General features: G+C 41.5%; 1 protein-coding gene across 2 annotated transcripts in view; it reads left to right on the plus strand.

Annotated features, from left to right (window-relative positions):
• Positions 1–420: 420 nt before the first annotated feature.
• The window catches only part of LOC125458225 (protein diaphanous homolog 1-like), a 324,879-nt gene continuing 303,757 nt past the window's right edge, over positions 421–21,542 (plus strand). For both annotated transcript variants that reach the window (XM_059650539.1, XM_059650540.1), the window contains exon 1: positions 421–933. In XM_059650539.1, the coding sequence (XP_059506522.1) occupies positions 835–933 (99 nt within the window). In that variant the 5' untranslated portion in view covers positions 421–834. The remainder of the gene's footprint in view (positions 934–21,542) is intronic.

Consider the following 21,542-nt stretch of genomic DNA (forward strand, 5'->3'; position numbering starts at 1 on the left):
GATAGGATAGAAGAGAGAGAAAGACACTTGGACAGACAACAGAGTTACTAACGATCAGGCTGGGAGAGTGAATAATTGTTAACGGGGATTGTTAGTGACCAACAACAGGAGGTGTGTAATGGCAAGCTATGTGGTAACAAAGCTGGATGAACACAGCAGGCCAAGCAGCATCAAAGGAGCAGGAAGGCTGACGTTTCGAGCCTAGACCCTTCTTCAGAAAAAAATTCAGGCCTGCTGTGTTCATCCAGCTGTACACTTTGTTATCCCTGGCGTTGAGGGGCTGTGTTTCATACTGTGTCAGTGCCTGCCGCAGGAGTGCAGCATTGCCTTTCTCCCCTGTGCCCCCACCTCGACCCCGCCCCCTCCCGCGAGCTGGCGCTCGCTGAGGGAGCAGCGTGGCTCCAAGGGCAGACGCTGCCCGGTCTCTCACACACAACCATCTGCAACAATTTATACAGAATATTTTAACTTCGTTTGTTCTCTCTGCCCACTTTCTGGAAGGAAACGGCATGTCATTACCATTTTGGCAAAAAGAAGTACCGTGAGGCGAGGGGAGGGACTTACAACACCACACCCTCCACCCCTCCCCGCTGAGCGGGCTCGAGTAGGAATCGCAGCCGGCAGCCCGCGCCTAGGCCCCGGGCTCTGGCCGTCAGCCGTTCACAGCGCTTGGCAAGAGTGGGAGGGGTTTCGAAAGAGAAGGACAGGAACAGTCCACTACACCCCTCCGCATTGAAAGAGCAGCCGAATGAGATACGTTGATCCAAGAGATTAGAGACTGAAAGGTTTCAGGAGAAAATAAGTTTACCACGGGAGCAATAAATAAGTAAAACCATGGAGGGAAGGAATGAGGCTTCAGGTCCTTCTAGGGGGAAGGAAAAGTCCGGTAAAATGAAGAAAAGCCTGGAGGAAGGAGAAAAGAAAACCAAATTTGTGAGTTCTTATGTTTGCCTTTAGAATTATTTTCTAATTTGGGGGGATAGCTGTGAAAGTGTGGAAGGTTTCACCTTTGTCTGAAGACCACAGTTGTGAGAGCAGCGCCCTTACCTGCCTGTGCAGGTACTCTGAAGGCCCCCATCTCTCAAAGGGGCACAGAGGCGTCCCAAAGAACAACCCCTGAGCTGAAATAGGCGCTGCCTCTATATATTTTCTCCCCAGTTGTGTATTTCTTTTTCTTGATTTCATCACGAACACTGTCGAGGCAGTGTCGGTGGTTCGGCGCAGCCGTCCTTTTGGCGCTCTGGCTGCCCCCACTTTTCACGAGAAGGAAGGTTATTGGGAGTATTGAGTTGATAATATGTGTCTATATGGGCGTGCAGAAGGCACTACTTCCCACTTGCAAAAGGAAAGTCTTTTTTTTCGCTATTGACACATTTCTGCTCAACCTGTCATGTTGCCGAGCACACTGACTCTCTCTCGTCCATAGTCATTGGGTCACGCCAAAGTTTAAAACTTGTTTAGCACGTTCGTACTCAGATTTCCGTTGGTCACTGCACTGAATTCAAATCAGCAAGCGAGAATTATTTTTGTTCAGCATTGTATATGTTGAGTGGAACAGAATTTGAACTGCACAAATAAAGTCTCGAAGTTCTTTTAAACTTAGCAATGCTGTATTATGGCTGTTCAGTACCAATCCTACAGTGCAAACATGTGGTCCGGTCAAATTTAAAAGGGGAGCTAAAGGCCATTCCTGTTTTGAGTTTTTGCATGTTTAAGATAGGTGCTCCAGCAGTGACGTATGCTAAAGGTAGTGGGGAGCCAGTTGTTCATTCCACCACCTAGACATGTGGCTAGCTGTCTGTTACACTGGATTCTACAAATCTTGGATCAGTGCTCTCCTGTTAATGTCTTTTAATCAAAGTTGTCTACTTAGCCACATGTTTTGATTTCCAAACGTTGTTATGCTTGTGTATATATGAAAATTTTTACAACAAAATTTTCTGCTGCAATGTTCGTGTTGCTTCTGAGGGTCTGCATTTTCACTTCCTTCACACCACAGTCCCCGGTCTCGTCTTCCTTCAATTTTCTTCTTTTTTTAAACATAGCCTTTCATGATAGTTATCTCAAATGTAACTGTCTTTACATGATAATACTGGCATAAGAGAAATGTTGCTGAGCTAGTTATACATAGATTCAAGCAAACATTTGGAGCACGTGAGCTTGAATCCATCAAAGCAGCTGGTGGAATCTAAACTTTATTAATAAAGTCTGGAATTTTTAAGCTGGTCTTATTCATAGTGACAGTGAAGTTATTGATTGTTGTAAAGATCTAGCTCATTCACTACTATCATTTAAAGGAGGAATTCTACCAGAGTTACCTGTTTTGGTCCACGTGTGGCTTAAGATCCAAAGAAATGTGATTGAGTTTTGACAAACAGTTTTCAAGGACTTTTGGAGTGATGAGCAACAAATGCTGACCTTGTCAGCAATGCCTACTTCCCATGAAAGCCTAAAATAAGTTTAAAAACAAAAAGAACTGCGGATGCTGTAAATCAGGAACAAAAACAAAGTTGCTGGAAAAGCTCAGCAGGTCTGGCAATATCTGTGGAGGAGAAAACAGTTAACATTTCTGGTCCGGTGACCCTTCCTCAGAACATTTGCCTCATTCCTCCTCGTGGGTCCTTGCTGTGCATAGATTGGCTAGATTTGCTTTCGCAACGATGATGACTAAATTTGTTATTCAGCTGTTTAAGGCAAGATATAAAATCAAGTCTTCATACCTGGAAAGCTAGTTGGGTCACCTGGGAAGTATTTCCCTTGTTTAAAGGTTGACTGTATTTGAAAATTGTTTATTTAATTCAAAGTACTGTAGGGAATTCAGGTGTTGTGAAAGATGCTATGTAAGTGTAGTATGTGCTATGTTTGCAACACTTAATTTCGCCATTCTAGAGTCAGAGTTGTAAAGCACGGAAACAGACTCTTTGGCCCAACCCATCCATGCTGACAAATATTCAAACTAATGTAGTCCCATTTGCCAGCATTTGGTCCGTGCTCCTCCAAAGCCATCTTATTCATATACCCATCTATGTGCCTTTCAGGTGTTGTGGTTGCACCAGTTTCCACTCCCTCTGGCAGCTTATTTTGATACGTACACCAGTCGTGCAAGAAAAAGTTGCCCCTTAGGTCCCTTTTAAATCTTGCCCCGCTCACCTTAAACCTATGCTGTCCAGTTTTTGACTCTCCCACCCTGGGAAAAAGCTTATGTATTCACCCTAACCATTGACCTCTGATTTTATAAACCTCCTTAAGTTTACCCTTCAGCCTCTGCTCCAGGGAAAATTGCCCCAACTTCTCCCGTGAGTTCAAACCCTCAAACTCCAGCCATATTCTTGTAAATCTTTTCTGAACCTTTTCAAACTTAACAACATCTTTCCTATAGCAGGGAGACTAGAAGTGAATGTACTATTCCAAAAGTGGTCTAACCAATGTCCTGTGCGGCCACAATATGACATCTCAATTCCTTTACTCGATGCACTGACCAGTGAAGCCAAGCGTACCAAATGTCGTCTTCACTTCCATGTCTATCTCTAACTCAACCTTCAAAGAACTATGAATCTGTACGCCGAAGTCTCTTTGTTTGGTAGCACTCACTACCACTAAGTGTATAAGTCCTGCTTTGATTTGCCATACCAAAATGCAATATCTCACATTTATCTAAATTAAACTTCATCTGCCACTCTTCGGCCATCGACCCGTCTGATTAAGGACCCATTGTATCTTGAGATAACCTTCCTCACTGATCATTATGCTATCACTTTTGGTGTCATCCAAAAATTGTTAACCATACCTCCTATAGTCACATCCAGATCATTTATATAAATGACAAAAAGCAGTAGCCCCAGCACTAATCCTTGTGCCATACTGCTGCTCACAGGCCTCCAGTCTGAAAAGTGATCCTCCACTATCACCCTCTGTCTCCTACCTCCAAGCCAACTTTGTATCCAAATGGTTGTTTGGTTACTGGTTATTGATCTTGTGCAATTTCAGAGTCTCTGATTCTTGCGGAATGTCCTTATGAATGTGGCACTTTAAGACATTCATACAAAATCACAAGTGCTGTCAAGATGCATACAATGAGGTAGAGCCTTTGCAATATGCAGCAACAGTATTTTAAAACTACATAATGCGCATCTCAGGTGATATTTTGAAAGCAGCTTCAGAAATCTCAGCAAAATAGTTGCTCTTGGCATTTGTGGAAATGTTTGATTACTTGCTGTATTTTGTACTCTCACTTAATCTATATGTTTTTGGGGATGATGAAACTGGCAAGATGTCAGGTAGAAATGTGGTTTATTATTTTTAAGTATAAGTTGAACTGTAAAGACTTTTTAGCTACAACAAAGTGATGGCTGAATTGATTTCTGCACTGAGCGATGCAGCATTGCTTTCTGGGCCTTTGCAAGTTGAAGTAGTCAATTAAATGAGACAGGATGCTTGAAGCTATCACATATATCAAACATTAGACAATGCTGGGATCAATGCAACCCTTAAATTATTTTGCGTGCAGCCAGGTCCTTATGCTTAATGAAACTGGCTCAGTGGACTTTTAAAAAATAATTTGTTTTATACTTGAAAAGTAAAACGTCTGGTACCAATAACTAAGTGGATAGTTCTTTCAAAGAGCTGATACAGACAGAGTGGACTGAATTCTCTGAATTAATAGTTTTACCAGTACTCTTTCCCTCTAGGTCTGTTGGGAGCGTGAGTCTGCCCAAGGAGCCTTTACAAATTTTACTCTTAATGTTTATTTTGAGCTTCAGAATTTACTACTCTTCCATTACACATGAGCAATGCTGATTTTGAAAGTCTGACTTTTCTCCCTGCACACTGTCTCCCAACTTCATTCTAAATATATGGCTGATCCATATCCTGAACAGAGATAGATTTAATAAAACAAAAAGCACGAGAATATTGTAAACACATGGTATGTCTGGTGGCATTCGAATCTCGCCCCTACAGATGGTGGAATCTGAATTCAGTAAAAATTTGGAAAGGAAAGTCTGACAGTGACCATGACACCCTTGTTGATTGTTTGGAAAAATCCATCTGGTTCATTAATGTCCTTTAGAAAAGGTAATCTACCACCCTAACTTGGCCTGACCTCTGAGACTCCAGCAATGCGCTTGACTTTTAAACGGTTCTCTGAGGATAGCAAATGTGGTTCCCGAAATTCAAGAAGGGGAGTAGAAACAACCCTGGTAATTGTAGACCAGTGAGCCTTACCTCAGTTGTTGGTAAAGTGTTGGAAAAGGTTATAAGGAATAGGATTTATAATCATCTAGAAAAGAATAAATTGATTAGGGATAGTCAGCACGGTTTTGTGAAGGGAAGATCGTGCCTCACAAACCTTATTGAGTTCTTTGAGAAGGTGACCAAACAAGTAGATGAGAGTGAACCGGTTGATGTGGTGTATATGGATTTCAGCAAGGCGTTCGATAAGGTTCCCCACAGTAGGCTATTGTACAAAATGCGGAGGAATGGGATTGTGGGAGATATAGCAGCTTGGATTGGAAAATGGCTTGCTGAAAGAAGACAGAGGGTGGTAGTTGATGGGAAATGTTCATCCTGGAGAGCAGACTTAGAGGTGTACCGCAGGGGTCGGTGTTGGGTCCATTGCTGTTTGTCATTTTCATAAATGACCTGGATGAGGGCGTAGAAGGATGGGTTAGTAAATTTGCAGACGACAGTAAGGTCGGTGGAGTTGTGGGTAGTGACAAAGAATGCTGTAGGTTACAGAGAGAAATAGACAAGCTGCAGAGCTGGGCTGAGAGGTGGCAAATGGAGTTTAATGCGGACAAGTGTGAGGTGATGCACTTTGGTAGGAGTAACCGGAAGGCAAAGTACTGGGCTAATGGTAAGATTCTTGGCAGTGTAGTTGAGCAGAGAGATCTCTGTGTCCATGTACACAGATCCTTGAAAGTTGCCACCCAGGTTGACAGGGCTGTTAAGAAGGCATTCAGTGTTTTAGCTTTTATTAATAGAGGGATCGAGTTCCGGAACCAAGAGGTTATGCTGCAGCTGTACAAAACTCTGGTGCGGACGCACTTGGAGTATTGTGTACAGTTCCGGTCACTGCATTATAAGAAGGATGTGGAAGCTTTAGAAAGGGTGCAGACGAGATTTACTAGGATGTTGCCTGGTATGGAGGGAAGGTCTTACGAGGAAAGGCTGAGGGACTTGAGGCTGTTTTCGTTAGAGAGAAGAAGGTTGAGAGGTGACTTAATTGAAACATACAAAATAATCAGAGGGTTAAATAGGGTGGATAGGGAGAGCCTTTTTCCTAGGATGGTGACGGCGAGCACGAGGGGGCATAGCTTTAAATTGAGGGGTGAAAGATATAGGACAGATGTCAGAGGTAGTTTCTTTACTCAGAGAGTAGTAAGGGAATGGAACACTTTGCCTGCAAGGGTAGTAGATTCACCAACTTTAGGTACATTTAAGTCGTCATTGGATAAGCATATGGACGTACATGGAATAGTGTAGGTTAGATGGGCTTTAGATTTGTATGACAGGTTGGTACAACATCGAGGGCCGAAGGGCCTGTACTGCGCTGTAATGTTCTACGTTCTATGGGTGATGAATGCAGGCCTAGCTAGAGATGCCCCTATATCTGTGAATGGATATTTAAAAAAAAAATTGCATAGATTGACTTTCAGCGATTGCGTTTTGCTGAATGAAATTCTTCCATATCTGCATATGGCCCACGGTTCATTTAGGCCTGATCAAAAGCGGGGTGAATTAAGCACATTGTGAATGCTAGGTTGTATTGAATCATGACTCTATGGAGAAACATCAATGTTTTCATGCTGTTTTCCACGTTCACAGATATGTCTCCAACAGATATCCTTCTTAACAAAGTGCAAAATCAATAAATCATTTGTAAAGTGCTTGTGAAATAGCAATGATATCACACCATCCTTATTATTTCTTCACTTAGCCTTGGTACCAATTTGTATGTGTCGGTAATTTTATTTTGAATGTGTATAATGTTATGTTTTGCTGCTTACTTATTTATTCCACCTTGATATATGAACGTTGATGGGAAGGTCAGCATTTACTGCCAATCTGTGATTGCCCTTGAATAGCTGATGGTGAGCCCCATGTTCCCTTTTGGTATTTATGGAAACAATTATGAGTTGGCCACATTGTCGTTCATTCGAATCACATATAGACTCACTAAGGACAGCAGATTTCTTCCTTGAAGGGAATTTAGTAAATTTGATTTGCTTTCATAACAATCCAGTAGTTTCATGATGGTTGTTTATGAGAACAGCGTTTTATTTCAGATTTATGAATCGAATTTAAACTAGTCATTCAGCTGCTACACTGAGATTTGAACTCCCATCTTCTGATAGTTAGCCCAGCTTTCTGGTTTTGCCAGTTAGGTAATTTTATCATGGTATTTCTCTTCCTACCCTTGCCATGTTGATTCAAGTTTAAGCCACATTTTTAGCTATGTTTAGACCAGCCAGTGTTTCCCTTCATCGGAAAAGGAAGTGGGCATAAACTTTTTGAAGTCAAATTGGAAATAGTTTCAGAAACAAGATGGTCCTCGAAGCCACATTGTATGTGAACTGGGTGGTGTGGCTCCTTATTAGAAGCTGAAGAGAGATCTGTTATGGGAAAACTGATGACCCTCCCGTAGTTTAAATGAGGTGCTAATTTGTAGCATAGCCCTAGATGATCGCAGTATAAAGCTTAATGCAATTTCTCAATTCTCAGGCACTTAGCAGATTTTTGGTTCGAGTATTAATTTTAATAATTTGAGCCCCTAACTGTTAATTTTACATAAAAACGAAGAACTGTGGATGCTGGAAATCTGAAACAAAAACAGAAATTGCTGGAGAAACTCAGTGGGCCTAGTAGCATCTGTGGAGACAAAGCAGAGTAAACCTTTTGGGTACGGTGACTTGCCGAGTTTCTCTAGCAAGTGATTCTTTTTTTTTAAAAAAAAATTACCCTTTGCCAGTGAGCCACAGGATAGGCGTGCCTGTGTTTTTGGTCATGGAGGAGGATAGAGTAGGTACTTTTTGGGGAGGAACCCTGTCATTATCACTGTTCTGTACTTCAGCATCATCTTCCTTGAATTCATATGTCGCTACTCGGCCTTGCTAGTTTCGTTTTTATTTATGCTTTCTATCCCCCATTTCCACTCTGTCACTTGTTATTGGTTTACAAACTCTTCAATCTTGTATATTTTTTACAACTGTGCTTTCTTTGATTAAAGCTTTTATTGTCATTCAGTGCAAGTCACTTCTATTTAACCATGTCCTTTTCTCCATCAGATCATTTTATATTGTTTCTTTTCCTGTGTGTCGTGTGTGCACACGTGTTATTTTCACAAGTGCTGTGCAATCTGCTGACTGTGTCCAGGGTTCCAAGTTCCCGGGGAAGCCTGACATTGCACAGGGCTGACAGATTACATGGTTTTACCCCATCAAAGCTGCTGTACACCTGTACAATTGGTTCTTAAGCCTTGATCTTGTAATTTCTGCTTGAACACTCTGAATTTCTGTAAATTGTGAAGTAAGATTGCACATCCACACTAGGTAGATAGAAATTCTACCTGGATGGATTTCTTAGAATTTGCTTTGGAGACTCAAAATCTGTTGTCAGACTTCTCGATTGATTCGGAAAGTGAAGAACTGATTTGAGTTCACCTTCAGGGAAAAACTGGTCATGAATCAGGCACCTTGCTCTTCCATAATGTTAAGGAAATAATTGGCATTCACATCATGCACTTCAATACCTCTAGGTCTCCCATACAGTTTAAAATGTTATGAAAACTGTAGAAAAAGTGGCATCTAATTTGAAGAATTGAATCCTTTTATTGTCACATGTATTCACCATAAAATGCAGTGAAAAGTTTATATTCTTGCCATGAATTAGCCCTATTCTCATTAACTTCAAATACAAAGCAAGATAACTTAGAGAGTCCACCTTTTCTTTTGCCGCTGCTACAGTCTTGCTCTGGGCTTTGCCAGGCCAGGCCATGTGGCCGCCAGAGTCACTGCTCTGGGCTACGTCAGCCCGTGCCATGCCACCACCAGAGATTCCCGCTTCAGGCTTCACAGGCCGGCCAACTCTAGCCATGCTGTCTGTGAAGATGCCGCCCTTTTAGGCCCCACTGAAGCTGCCTTACAACCAGAAAGTAGTTGAAGTGAAAACTGAAAAAAAAACTGAGCAAAGAGGCTGATGAAGGGGACAGTTCCAGGCACAGGACCTCAGACACTGCCTACTTTGCTGCTGCAATCTTACATACCCCAAGTTTCACAAACAAGAATGAAATTCATGATGAGATAATCTGTTTCCATTATAATAGGTAAGGGATAAATTTTACTCAAGACATATGAGACAAATCCCCGCTCCTCTTTTAAATCTTGCTATGGACCTTTATGTCTATTTTGGATATTTACTGTCTGATTCAAAGACTTGCAATTCTTGACAGTGAATTGCTCCCTCAGTACTGTCAACTAGATTTCCTTTTCTTAAGTGGGACTTGACCCCTTATCCTTCTTACTCAGGACAGAATGCAATCGGTTTATAGGAACGGGAGAAAATCTGTAGTAATTGTCAATCACGTTTTACAGCAGGCTCTTTATCATAAACATAGAACATAGAACATTACAGCACAGTACAGGCCCTTCGGCCCTCGATGTTGTGCCGACCTTTCATACCGATCTGAAGTCCATCTAACCTACACTATTCCATGTACGTCCATATGCTTATCCAAATACAACTTAAATGTACCTAAAGTTGGCAAATCTACTACCGTTGCAGGCAAAGCGTTCCATTCCCTTACTACTCTCTGAGTAAAGAAACTACCTCTGACACCTGTCCTATATCTTTCACCCCTCAAGTTAAAGCTATGCCCCCTCATGCTCGCCGTCACCATCCTAGGAAAAAGGCTCTCCCTATCCAACCCTCTGATTATTTTATGTTTCAATTAAGTCACCTCTCAACCTTCTCTCTAATGAAAACAGCCTCAAGTCCCTCAACCTTTCCTCGTAAGACCTTCCCTCCATACCAGGCAACATCCTAGTAAATCTCGTCTGCACCCTTTCCAAAGCTTCCACATCCTTCTTATAATGCGGTGACCAAAACGGTACGCAATACTCCAAGTGCGGCTGCACCAGAGTTTTGTATAGCTGCAGCATGATCTCTTGGTTCCGGAACTCGATCCCTCTATTAATAAAAGCTAAAACACTGAATGCCTCCTTAACAGCCCTGTCAACTTGGGTGGCAACTTTCAAGGATGCCAGTGTTGATCGTAATTTTTTTTAATGCAGCACCTAGATAAAATAAAGCTCTCTCAGGTCCTTCGAGGGCTCTTGGGGACATGGGAAAGGCCTCTTCCTATTGGATGCACTTAAAGGGGGGGAGAATTGTTCAACATTAAAACATTTCAGCGTTAATACCATTCTTTTAGAATTTACATCACGAAGGAAACATGAATGACACCTCAGTAGTTGTCTGTTGACTTGCATTGTCAAGGTGTTGTTAGAGGTCCAACCTGATACATTGCAGAACTGGAATGAAACTGAGCCATGTTATTAGCAGATATAACATGAAACTTATTCATAATGTTATTGTCTGCTTTAAATGGAGTCTTTTTTTTGAAATCTGAATCACTTCATTTTCGATTTCCTGCCTCTGGCACGCCACCAGAATAAACTGAATCAAAACCGTGAATAACATTATCCATATTTGAGCTTGTGCATTATTTCCTTGACTAGTAACCAAAATAACCCCCCAAACCCCCCACCCTCCACCTCCCCAAAACACTTTTTCAGTTTACTGAATACCCCTTGAGTTTTAACAGATTGAGGAATCGATCTGCTGTGAACAGAGTTTTGTGATGCATTGGGTGGCATTCATGCCTCTGATGATTATGGCTTATGGCTCAAGTTTCAGTCAAGTCTTGATAGACTTGATGCTCCTCTGCTGCTGCCTGACCTACTTTGTGCCTCCAACTCCAAACTGTATTGAGTCTGACTCCAGCATCTGCAAATCTTACTGTCTCCTTGATAGACAAGAATGGTGTGTTCATAGCCAAACATGGTTATTGTCAACCTGCAAATCGTTCCAACCTGTCTAACATAGGTGATGACAGTGTGAGACTCTCCTGGTCTATCATGCTTGATTGGCGTGGCACCCATCAAGCTGTAACCTCTGGCTTCAAGCTTGTAACTTGTTTCCAAGATAAATGAGCTACTCAGAACAGACGCAAGCATGTGCTTTGTCTAGCTCTTGCATCTTCTGATGCAAAAAATTTTCAAAGTATATTTCTCCATCCTACCGTGCAATTAGCTTCAACAATTTCCTGTGCTTTTCAGTGGAGAGAACAATAAATAGATTACCAGCAGACTTGCCATATCTATGATTGGTTTTAGGGATTGGTATGCTGAATGGCGTGAATTGGGTTAAGCAAGTATTAATAGGCAGAATCTGCACCTCTGCAACACTGGATGCTGACAATACAATACCAAATTTATATCTCGGTATAGAACTGTATTTGATTTGGCTTGATATCTAAAAGTTGGGAGTATTTGTAGGCCATCGCTGATAGTGTTGCACTGAATGACGTTATTCTGAATCAAACTTGATTTTCAACATTGCAGAATAGCTGTTTGTTCAGTTATGTGGAGTGATTAACCTCCAATGGAATGCTGCACGTATGACTTATTACCTTTTTAATGCAGAATAGCTGTTTGTTCAGTTACGTGGAGCGATTAACCTCCAATGGAATGCTGCACGTATGACTTATTACCTTTTTAATGCTGTATTTTCTTTACTGTTAGATTTGAAATGGTTTTCCCGACTCCGTTCTGTCTTTCACCTTTTCAATCTAACTGCCATCACCCTCCTTTTCAGAAATTCCAACTGTCAGCCCAGTGACCTTTTAGATTTTTACCTTGTTAATTTTATTCCCCTCTCCACATTCCTTCGGTGTGTTACACACTCCAGAGTTGTGTTTCATCATTTAAATCACTTTATTTGGATTTTCTTTTTGTCTCTGGTATACTGCTAGAATCAAAGTCATAAACAGCATTCTCTGTTATTTATGCCTGTGGTGCTTTATTTCTTTGACCATTGGTCCATCTTCTGTACTGTCCCATCCCATTTGCTGGAAAGTGATTGGCTCTACTGTCAGTTGATTGTTAATGTTTTCTCTTGCTGTAGTTGTATTACCTCAGACATCATCCTAAAGTAAAGATACTTCTAATCGACCTGTCCAGACATGTTGTGACATTCTGTTGAAGCAAGCGTAACTTGAACCCTGACCTCTAGGCCAGAGATATGGGTGCTGCCACTGCACTGCAAGAACCCTTTCTCCTAAAATATGATTTGGAACTGCCGGTGTTGGACTGGGGTGGACAAAGTCAGAAGTCACACAAACCAGGTTATAGGCTCTGAGCTGGGGCAGGCTGGATTGTAGTGCCTGGAGATCCCAGCCCATGGCTGTGAGTGTGTGTTTCAGGACTTGCAGGGAGAAACGCTTCTGAAGGGTCTCGATGTTCTGGATGTAGATATGGTCACGTTTGGTGATGACGAGCTGGGCAGGTTACTGCATCCGCTGTACCCGTTGTGGCTTTCTCTACATTGGGGAAACCAAGCAGAGGCGCGGGGACCGCTTTGCAGAACACCTACACTCAGTTCGCAATAAACAACTGCACCTCCCAGTCGCGAACCATTTTAACTCCCCCTCCCATTCCTTAGACGACAAGCCCATCCTGGGCCTCCTGCAGTGCCATAATGAGGCCACCCGTAGGTTGCAGGAACAGCAACTCATATTCCGCTTGGGAATCCTGCAGCCCAATGGTATCATTGTGGATTTCACCAGCTTCAAAATCTCCCCCACGCCCCCCGCATCCCAAAACCAGCCCAGCTCGTCCCCACCTCCCTAACCTGTTCTTCCTCTCACCTATCCCCTCCTCGCACCTCAAGCCGCACCTCCATTTCCTCCATACTAACCTCATCCCGCCTCCTTGACCTGTCCGTCCTCCCCAGACTGAGCTATCCCCTCCCTACCCCTTCACGTATACTCTCCTCTCCACCTATATTCTCCTCTAACCATCTTTGGTCCGCCTCCCCCTCTCTCCCTATTTATTTCAGAATCTTCTCCCCCATCCCCCTTTACTGATGACGTGCCTAGGCCTGAAACATAAGCTTTTGTGCTCCTAAGGTGCTGCTTGGCCTGCCGTGTTCATCCAGCTCCACACTTTGTTATCTCGGATTCTCCAGCATTTGCAGTTCCCATTATCTCTATAGTCCAACAGGTTTATTTGAAATCACAAGCTTATAAAGCGCTGCTCCTTTGTCAGGTGCCATGTGACTCCTAAAATCTGTCCTTGGTTTGCAAAACTGTTGCGCCACTCCTCCTCCTCCACTAGCACCACCTTGAACTACAGTTAAAGCAAAAAAACTTGCTACTCTCTTAAGAAATTTTATGTTTTGGAGGAATGAGAACTGTACTGTTGCAAGATGGTTTATGTAAGAAAGAAATGAGTATGCCACAATTACAGAAGTGTTAATTCACAGAGGGAGGCTCTTCAGTCCATTGTATTTGTGCTGGCTCTTCAAATGAGCCATTCTCCATCTCCTCCCCACCCAACCCCATCCTTGGATATGTTTCTATTCTGATAATTATCTTGACTGCCTCAATTCAAGGAAGCTAAGTCAGGACGCTTTGACAGGGGAGGTAAATCGTCAATGCGTATTGATCTTTAATAAGCTTAAAGATACTTGCCCATTCTGAATGAATTAATACTTTGTTTCTTAGGCAGTGGACATATTGTCGCGCACTTGATATGGTGGCATCACTATTGCGCTCTTGTCACAAGAATAAGGTGTGTGCCATGGTAATGGAGAAGGTTAGAGCAATCGACTCCCATGAGTTGAAGGTGGGGTTGGAAAGAGACTGAGGTGACTTTTTGACAGATGCCAATACTGTTGCCATTGCTTAGCCATGTTGGAAGTCTGGTGATGTGACCTGAAACGTGAACTCTATTTTTCCCTTCTATGGATATTGCCTGATCTGTCGAGCATTTCCCTGCTATTCAACTTTGATTTTGAGCATCATTAGTAAATGCACTTTGTTTTTGGCTATAATGGAACAGAGACAGTCCACTGAGGAGATGATAAGACAACGGGAAGAGAAGTCTAGCAAAGGATTGGAGTGAAGTGAGATGGAGCAGGACATTGTAAAATTATCTTGCGTGAAAGATGCAAGCAGTCTGTGGGGGAAGAAAACATGATTGTAATGTCTACAGAGCAGATTATGTTTAAGCTAACTTTTATTATTCCAATTTATTTTACACCTCCAGTGCTGAAGCTAATTGGCGTTCAGTTTCTGTCATCTGAAGAGGCTTTCATTTTAATTGAACCATGATATTGGTGTGCAACAGCCTGTTGTTGACCTTGTGGAGAGCACAAGTACTACTAGGTACAAGTGTAGGCAACTCAGCCCCTCAGGCCTGCCGCCCCCCTGCCCTCATATCCAATATCCTGCTACTCTTCATAAGACTTCAACACATTTCTAATTAAAAATTCATCTATCTCCTCCTTAAATCTGCTCAGTGTTCTAACATTCACCACACCCTTGGTTAACCACACTCTCAGATTCATGACCCTTTTGAGAAAAGTAATTTCTTAACTCTATTTTCAATCTGCTATCCCTTATCTCGCTCACTCTAGATTGCCCCACATGAGGCGACATCTTCGCTATGCTTATTATTGCCTTGGATACTTGTAAACTCCAGAGAGAAGTGGGGCTGTTCCCCTTGGAAAGGGGAAGCACAAGAGGACGTTTGCCAGAAGTTTTCACATCATTTGGGTGTGATCATTGGAACACTTTATGCATAATCATTGGATTGTATTCAAACAGGAAATCAATTTGAGGTCTTTTTATGTTTGCTCACTCATGCTCAGGACAGTTGCTGGATCAGTGTTACAATACAGGAACAGGCCGTTCGGCTCACCAAGCCTGTATTACTTCCTAGTCTTTATTTTAGACCTGCTATTTATTGCCCACAGACAGTTTCTATCCCTCTGTTGCCTTCCATTCATGTGTCTATCAAGTTTTTTCCTTAAACATTGCTAACATGCCTGCTTCCAAGACCTCCACTGGCAGTGTGTTCCAGTCATCCACCACTCTGTGTGAAAAAGTTTTCTCTGCACTTCTCCCCTAAACTTTTCCCTCTCACCTTTAACCTGTGCTCTCTTGTAGTTGACCTTTCTACCCTGGGGAAAACGCCTCTGACTATTCATCCTATCTATGCCACTCATAATTTTGTTGACTTCTATCAGGCTGCTCCTCAGCCTCTGTCATTCCAGTGAAAACAGTCAAAGTTTATCCAACCCCTCTTCATAACTAAATTTCTCCAGACCAAGCAACATCCTGGTAAACCTTCTCTGCACCTCTCCAAAGTAACCATATCCTTCTGGTAGCGTGGTGAGCAGAACTGCATGCAATATTCCAAGTGTTGTCTACTGAGCTAAGATTTTCTAACTCAGTTCAGACTGTGCTTGAAATCTGGTACTTCCGTGATCTGGCATCAAATAGAGCAAGTTGGAAACATTGCATCTGTAATGAAAAACAAACTGAACCTTTCAGATTGATAACCATTTGTCAGTACAGAAAGTTGTTACAGATGAGGAAATTACAAAGAAGTATAGGTGACTATGTACCTCTGTATCACTGGTGTGTTTATGGATTTGGCAGCAGGTTGCAGTTAGCTGCATGCTCCTATGCAAAATATGAAGTTTAAAAAATAAACTTCCACAGAATTGTCACTATGTTACAGGAGGGTATTCGGAATTATATTTACACCGGGTCTGAGCATTTTAGTGTTGTGCCAATCTTCAGCCCTATCCTGTAACAGTGTTCATTATTTTTATTTAAAATATCATGCAATGCTCCCTTGAATGCCTCGATTGAACCTGCTTCCACCACCTTTCCAAGTAATGCATTCTATGTTCTAACTAATCGCTGTGTGAAAAACTGTCCATACCCAAATGATTTTGAAAACTTCTAGCAAATATCCTCTTCTACTTCCCCAATTCCTGCTATTTACAAGTGCTCTGCCACACTTTTTCCCACGTCACTACCAAGTCAATATCCTTTGCACTTCTACACTGTCCTCCTAATTTTTCTTACCTTTGAGTCATCTGAATACTTTGAGTTGATCCCCTGCGTGCCAAGTTCTAGATCATTTATAAATAATGAGGACAAGCAAGGGTCCATGTCCGATCACAGGGCAACCCCTTAAACCTTCTTCCAGCCCAAAAAATACCCAATAACCAGCATTCCCCTTTTTCTTCCTTCTGGCTACATGGGCACTGAGGGCCAACTTCCACACGTGCCAATATTAATTAAGTGCATACAAGATTGGAGTGGTTGCATGCACTTGCAGCCATGTAGCTTAAGAAGTAATATCATGGAAAATCATTACTATTTGCTTCCTGTTTAATGATGATGTCAGTTATTTTTACTATCCCTTTTATTCCATGAACTTTTCGTAAGTCTGTGCAGCCCTGCATTGAGCACCGTTTGCATTCGAGTCTACCGATAGACTCATGCAGACGTATGTATCGGGAGCAGGCGTTCACCATTTAGACATTGAGCTAGCTCTGCCATTTGCTCATGGTTGATCTGATTGTTGCGTACTTTCCTGTCTACCCATTTGAAACATGTGACAAGACATTAGTGGGAAGCATAATGCAGAAAATTTGGAAGTAAGAGATATACATGAAATCATCATTTTGTTTGACATCACTATTGAATTGTATTCTATTTTACAAGTAGTGAAGTAGTTTTATTTCCATTCCCAGTTCTCATGATCTGTTCTTGTTAAATGTATCAGTTGTTATGCAGAGCCATCGACTTGAAAATGGTTAGTTTAACATTTCCAAACTTCTCAGATGTTATCTCACATGCTGAGCATTTCTAGCATCTGTAGCGCTGTAGACATTTCTGATTCGTGGTAGAAAAATAATACTGTGTTTTAACTCCAGAATGTTCTTTTTGGCAATGAAAAATTGTTTTCAGCTTTAGACCTGTGCATTTTCCCACAGCTGATTATCTGAATTTAATTCTTTAAAATCCATTATGTAAAGTATTAACTGTTAATTGTGATTCACGATCACGGTATAGGAGCCATACATAATGGTGGTCTGAAAATTGTTGGGATTCGGAAAGAAACAGTTCAATGAAACTGTTAGCTAATAGGATTGGGGTTTAAATCTTTTATCTTGAGATATGAGTTTGTTGTGAATCAGCATGCAGCTGATGATGAGACAGTAACTTTTTGCTGCAAGCTTCACAGCCCCATATATATCTACGTGTTGTGGTCAGTAATTGTCGACGTATACATAATTTACAGGTTTCTTGCCATAAATTAGACATGTTTGTCCAAAATCCCCTGCTATTTAAGCATGAAAATTGGACCAGAGAGAAAGAGGAAAAAAAAACGTAAACCAAGGTAACCAAACAAGTCAAAGTAAATGCGAGGAAAAGATCGGGCACAAGGGTATCTGAAGGCTTTGCAATAAGGTGGCAATGGAGATGATTGGGGAAGATCAGGCAGGCCCTCTTTGTTCTTGTGAAAAATGCCGCAGGAGGTCCTGTAATAATATGTTTATGATACTGAATTGCTTCAACTAGCTTCCAATCCAGTGAAATATTTTAAAATGAGCCCTTTTATTGGTAAAGATAACAAAGTGTGAAGCTGGATGAACACAGCAGGCCAGGCAGCATCTCAGGAGCACAAAAGCTGATGTTTCGGGCCTAGACCCTTAAGTTTGCTTAAGGACCCCAAGTGGACTAGGCCTAATGTTGCCAACAAAAAGTGATATCTTAAAAATCTGTTTGACTTCAAGCAGATGATGGATGTTGTCACTTCATTGAGTAACTTACAGCTAGATAACAATAAACCTAGTTCTTACCACTGCCAATGACAGAAGCTTGCATTTTTACATACTTTGCAATATTTATTAAAGAATATGTCACAAGGGAAAGATACTGAATAATGTTTAGGGTTAGAAGAATGAGGAACTGAGTTAGGTACTAGCTTCTGAGGTAAATTATGAGATCAGACTGATGATATGAAAATCTCCTTAAGTTTACTAGTTGTAAGAAGTTTAGGTGCTTGCAATCCAGTTTTATTTGTGTGTCTCTCTGTGCGTAAGGCCGGCATAGTGGCTCAGTTGTTAGCACTGCTGCCTTACAGCGCTTGGAACTTGGGTTCAAATCCAGCCTTGGATGACTGTTTGAATGGAGTTTGCATGTTGTCCCCCTGTGTGTGTGGGTTTCCTCTTGGTGCTTCAGTTTCCTCCCACAGTCCAAAGATCTGCAGGTTGGTTGGATTGTCCATAGTGTCCAGGAATGTGTAGGCCCGGTGGATTAGCCATAGGAAATGTAGGGTTACACGGATATGGTAGGGAGGGGTGGGTCAGTATGGACTCAGTGGACCAAATGGCCTGCTTCTGCACTGTAGGGATTTTATGATTCATACTTATATAGGCGACAACTAATGATTAAAATGCGATAGTGGGAGATTCACTTTGGTTGGGTTGGGGGCCTGTTAGGGTGAAGTACTTTGCATCTGGCTGTGTTGCAGGAAGTAAAATTAAACATAACCTTACCTTGAATCCAGAAGAATTTGGCAGAGCTGTTCAAAGACTTGGTTCGTTGAGATTTGAGGAGAACTTTAATAGTTGAGAATAAAGAAGCACTAAGCAGTTAAACCTGTCCTCTGTTGACGCCTGGAGTCATACAAAACTGCAATTTGACTGTCCCTATATAGCTTGATTTTTACAGTGGATGCAAGCAATAGCAATAATGGAACAAGATAGGTTCAAGATAAATGCAGCTACAATTGTGAACAATTGGCAATTTCAACGCTAAACTAACATTGACCTTGAGATCTATTGTATGAAATTCATCTGTCATGAGAATATTGTACTTAAGCAGAACTGACAAGCTGCTAAATATGAAATCAATTAGTAAAGTTCAACAAAATATATAACTGAATATATGAATGGGTTCTATTCATTATTAATTTATTGAGAACCTTAAAAAAAATAAGATTTGACATTCTGGGAGTACAATCAGTATCACTGGGGCAGTCATTGACAAATTATTTTCTCAACTTTTGTATAATACTGATGTTACAATGGTACAAACTAGGCATGTTGTGGATTACAAAATATCTATAAATAAGGTATTACTTTGGAGAAATCAGTTGACGTTGGTTTATGGTTACAGGTCTACCTAACATTTCACATTTCTATCTGTACACTTAAGACTGTTTGCCACAAGTTCTGGATTCCCTGGTGATTTGTAAAATGCTGTATTTACCTTGTCTAGTGCTGTGAGGATTTTATAGGTTTCTGAGATTCTCCTGCCCTGATTTCACTCAACTCCAGTGAATATAGTTCTAACCGACTCAATCCTTCCTCATACCATCCAGGAATCAGTCTGGCAAACCTTCGTTGCATCCCCCTCCATAGCCCGAACATCCTTTTTCGGATAAACCAAAATTGTACAAAGTAATCCAGGTGTAGTCTCACCAAGGCCTTGCGCAATTGCAGCAGGGCATATATCCCTGCTTCTGCATGCAAATCCTCTCACTACGATGGTCAACATACCATTTGCCTTTTCCATTGCCAACAACAGTGAACATCCAGGTCTTGTTGCGCCGCCTCCTTCCTAATCCATCCCGATTCAGATGATAATCTGCTTTCCTGTTTTTGCAGCCAAAGTAGATAATCTTGCTGTTATTCACAATATCCTTTATCTGTCATGCATTTGTCCACCCACTCAATTTATCCAGATGACACTGAATCAATCTCACAGATCACCTTCTTGCTCAGCTTTGTCTCATTTGCAAGTCTGGAGATAATACAGTTCTTATCTAAATCATTAGTATATATTGTGAGTAGCTGCGGTCCAAGTAATGATCCCATTGATACCTCACTTGTCACTGGTTGCAACTTAGAAAAAGTCCAGATAATTCCTACAGAGGTAGTAGGAACTGCTGATGCTGGAGAATTTGAGATAACAAGGTGTAGAACTTGATGAACACAGCAGGCCAAGCAGCATCAGAGGAGCAGGAAAGCTGACGTTTCGGGCCTGGACCCTTTTTCAGAAGAAGGGTCCAGACAGGAAACGTCAGCTTTCCTGCTCCTCTGATGCTGCTTGGCCTGCTGTGTTCATCCGGCACTACACCTTGTTATCTCAGATAATTCCAACCATTAGTTTTCTGTCTGCCAACCAGTGCTGTATTCCCTTCAGTGCACTACCCCAATCTGTTGCTGTTTACTTTTATATGTTTGTCTCTTATGCAGGACATGATCGAAAGCCTCCTAAAGACTTCAGGAAATAGGAATACCTTGGGTCGCAAAGGCATTGTGTTTCTGATAGGTTTGCTCCTGTTAGTGCAACTTTCTTCTGAATATTAAGTCCTCTGCCACTATATATTGTGCTAACCATCGGCCAGATTAATCAAACAAATAGTTTGTTTGATGTTAGTGGAAAATAAATATAAATACTGTGAGGACTGTGATTTTAAATTCACATAATTGTCAGGATTCAGTAAAGTGTTTAGCCTCTAGTGAATTGCTTACAGGGATTCTGGTTATTTGCAGGAGCCATTTAATATAAGGAAGATGCACAGATTCTTACTATCTGCAGCTGTCCAGAAGTTGCAACTGATATTTTAAGTTTACAGACAGATGCAGGTGGAAAATTTGGAGCTTGTAATTGTGTTTCTTTGGCAAAGTTCTGCAAATAAATTTATTATATTCAGCCAGAAATGTTGCTATATTTTGTCATTGTTGAGTGATCTATTTGAATCTTAAATTATGAATATGATGTTCTCCAGTTTAATATTTTCCCTCGTTACGTGTACTTGAGATGGTGCGTCGGGATGAAGAGAAGAAATTTTGCAAAAGACATTACCTTCGAGTTTCTGAATTCACATATGCAAATTTCTGGCTCTGTTTATTTGACACAAGCTCTATTTATTGGAGCAATGTTTGTTACTGTGTTTTTATCTTTTGCTTCCTTATTTCCATGCTGGCATCCACAATTTCAAAATTTATTGATGTTCTATTTCCATTGGGAACTAATTTCTCCTAGGAGTTTATTTGCATTTTGTATTTTCTTGAGCTGAGGTTTAAAGTCGTTTTTCAAGCTGCCATCTCTATGCCATTAGTATTTGTGAACTTATAAAATTCCCTTGTATTTGCAAATTGAATTTTGGTTCCCAGTTTTCATTGAGCAGGGCTGTGGCACTAGTTACTAGCATTGAGGCTGTCATTTTGGAGTTTGGTTTTATCTTGCCCACGTGTCTTGGTGACCATAGTTGAATTCAGTTTGTAAAGATGTGCCTTGACCATTGCATATGAAGTTAAGAAATAGGAATAGGAGTAGACCATGTGGCCCCATGTGGACCATACTGCCTGCTCCGCCAATCAGTCGGATCATGGTTTATCGGATATTCCTCACGTCCACTTTTCTGCCCTTCCCCATAATCCTT

This window comes from Stegostoma tigrinum, chromosome 13 (genome assembly GCF_030684315.1).
Source record: "Stegostoma tigrinum isolate sSteTig4 chromosome 13, sSteTig4.hap1, whole genome shotgun sequence".
In the NCBI taxonomy this organism is placed as follows: domain Eukaryota; kingdom Metazoa; phylum Chordata; class Chondrichthyes; order Orectolobiformes; family Stegostomatidae; genus Stegostoma; species Stegostoma tigrinum.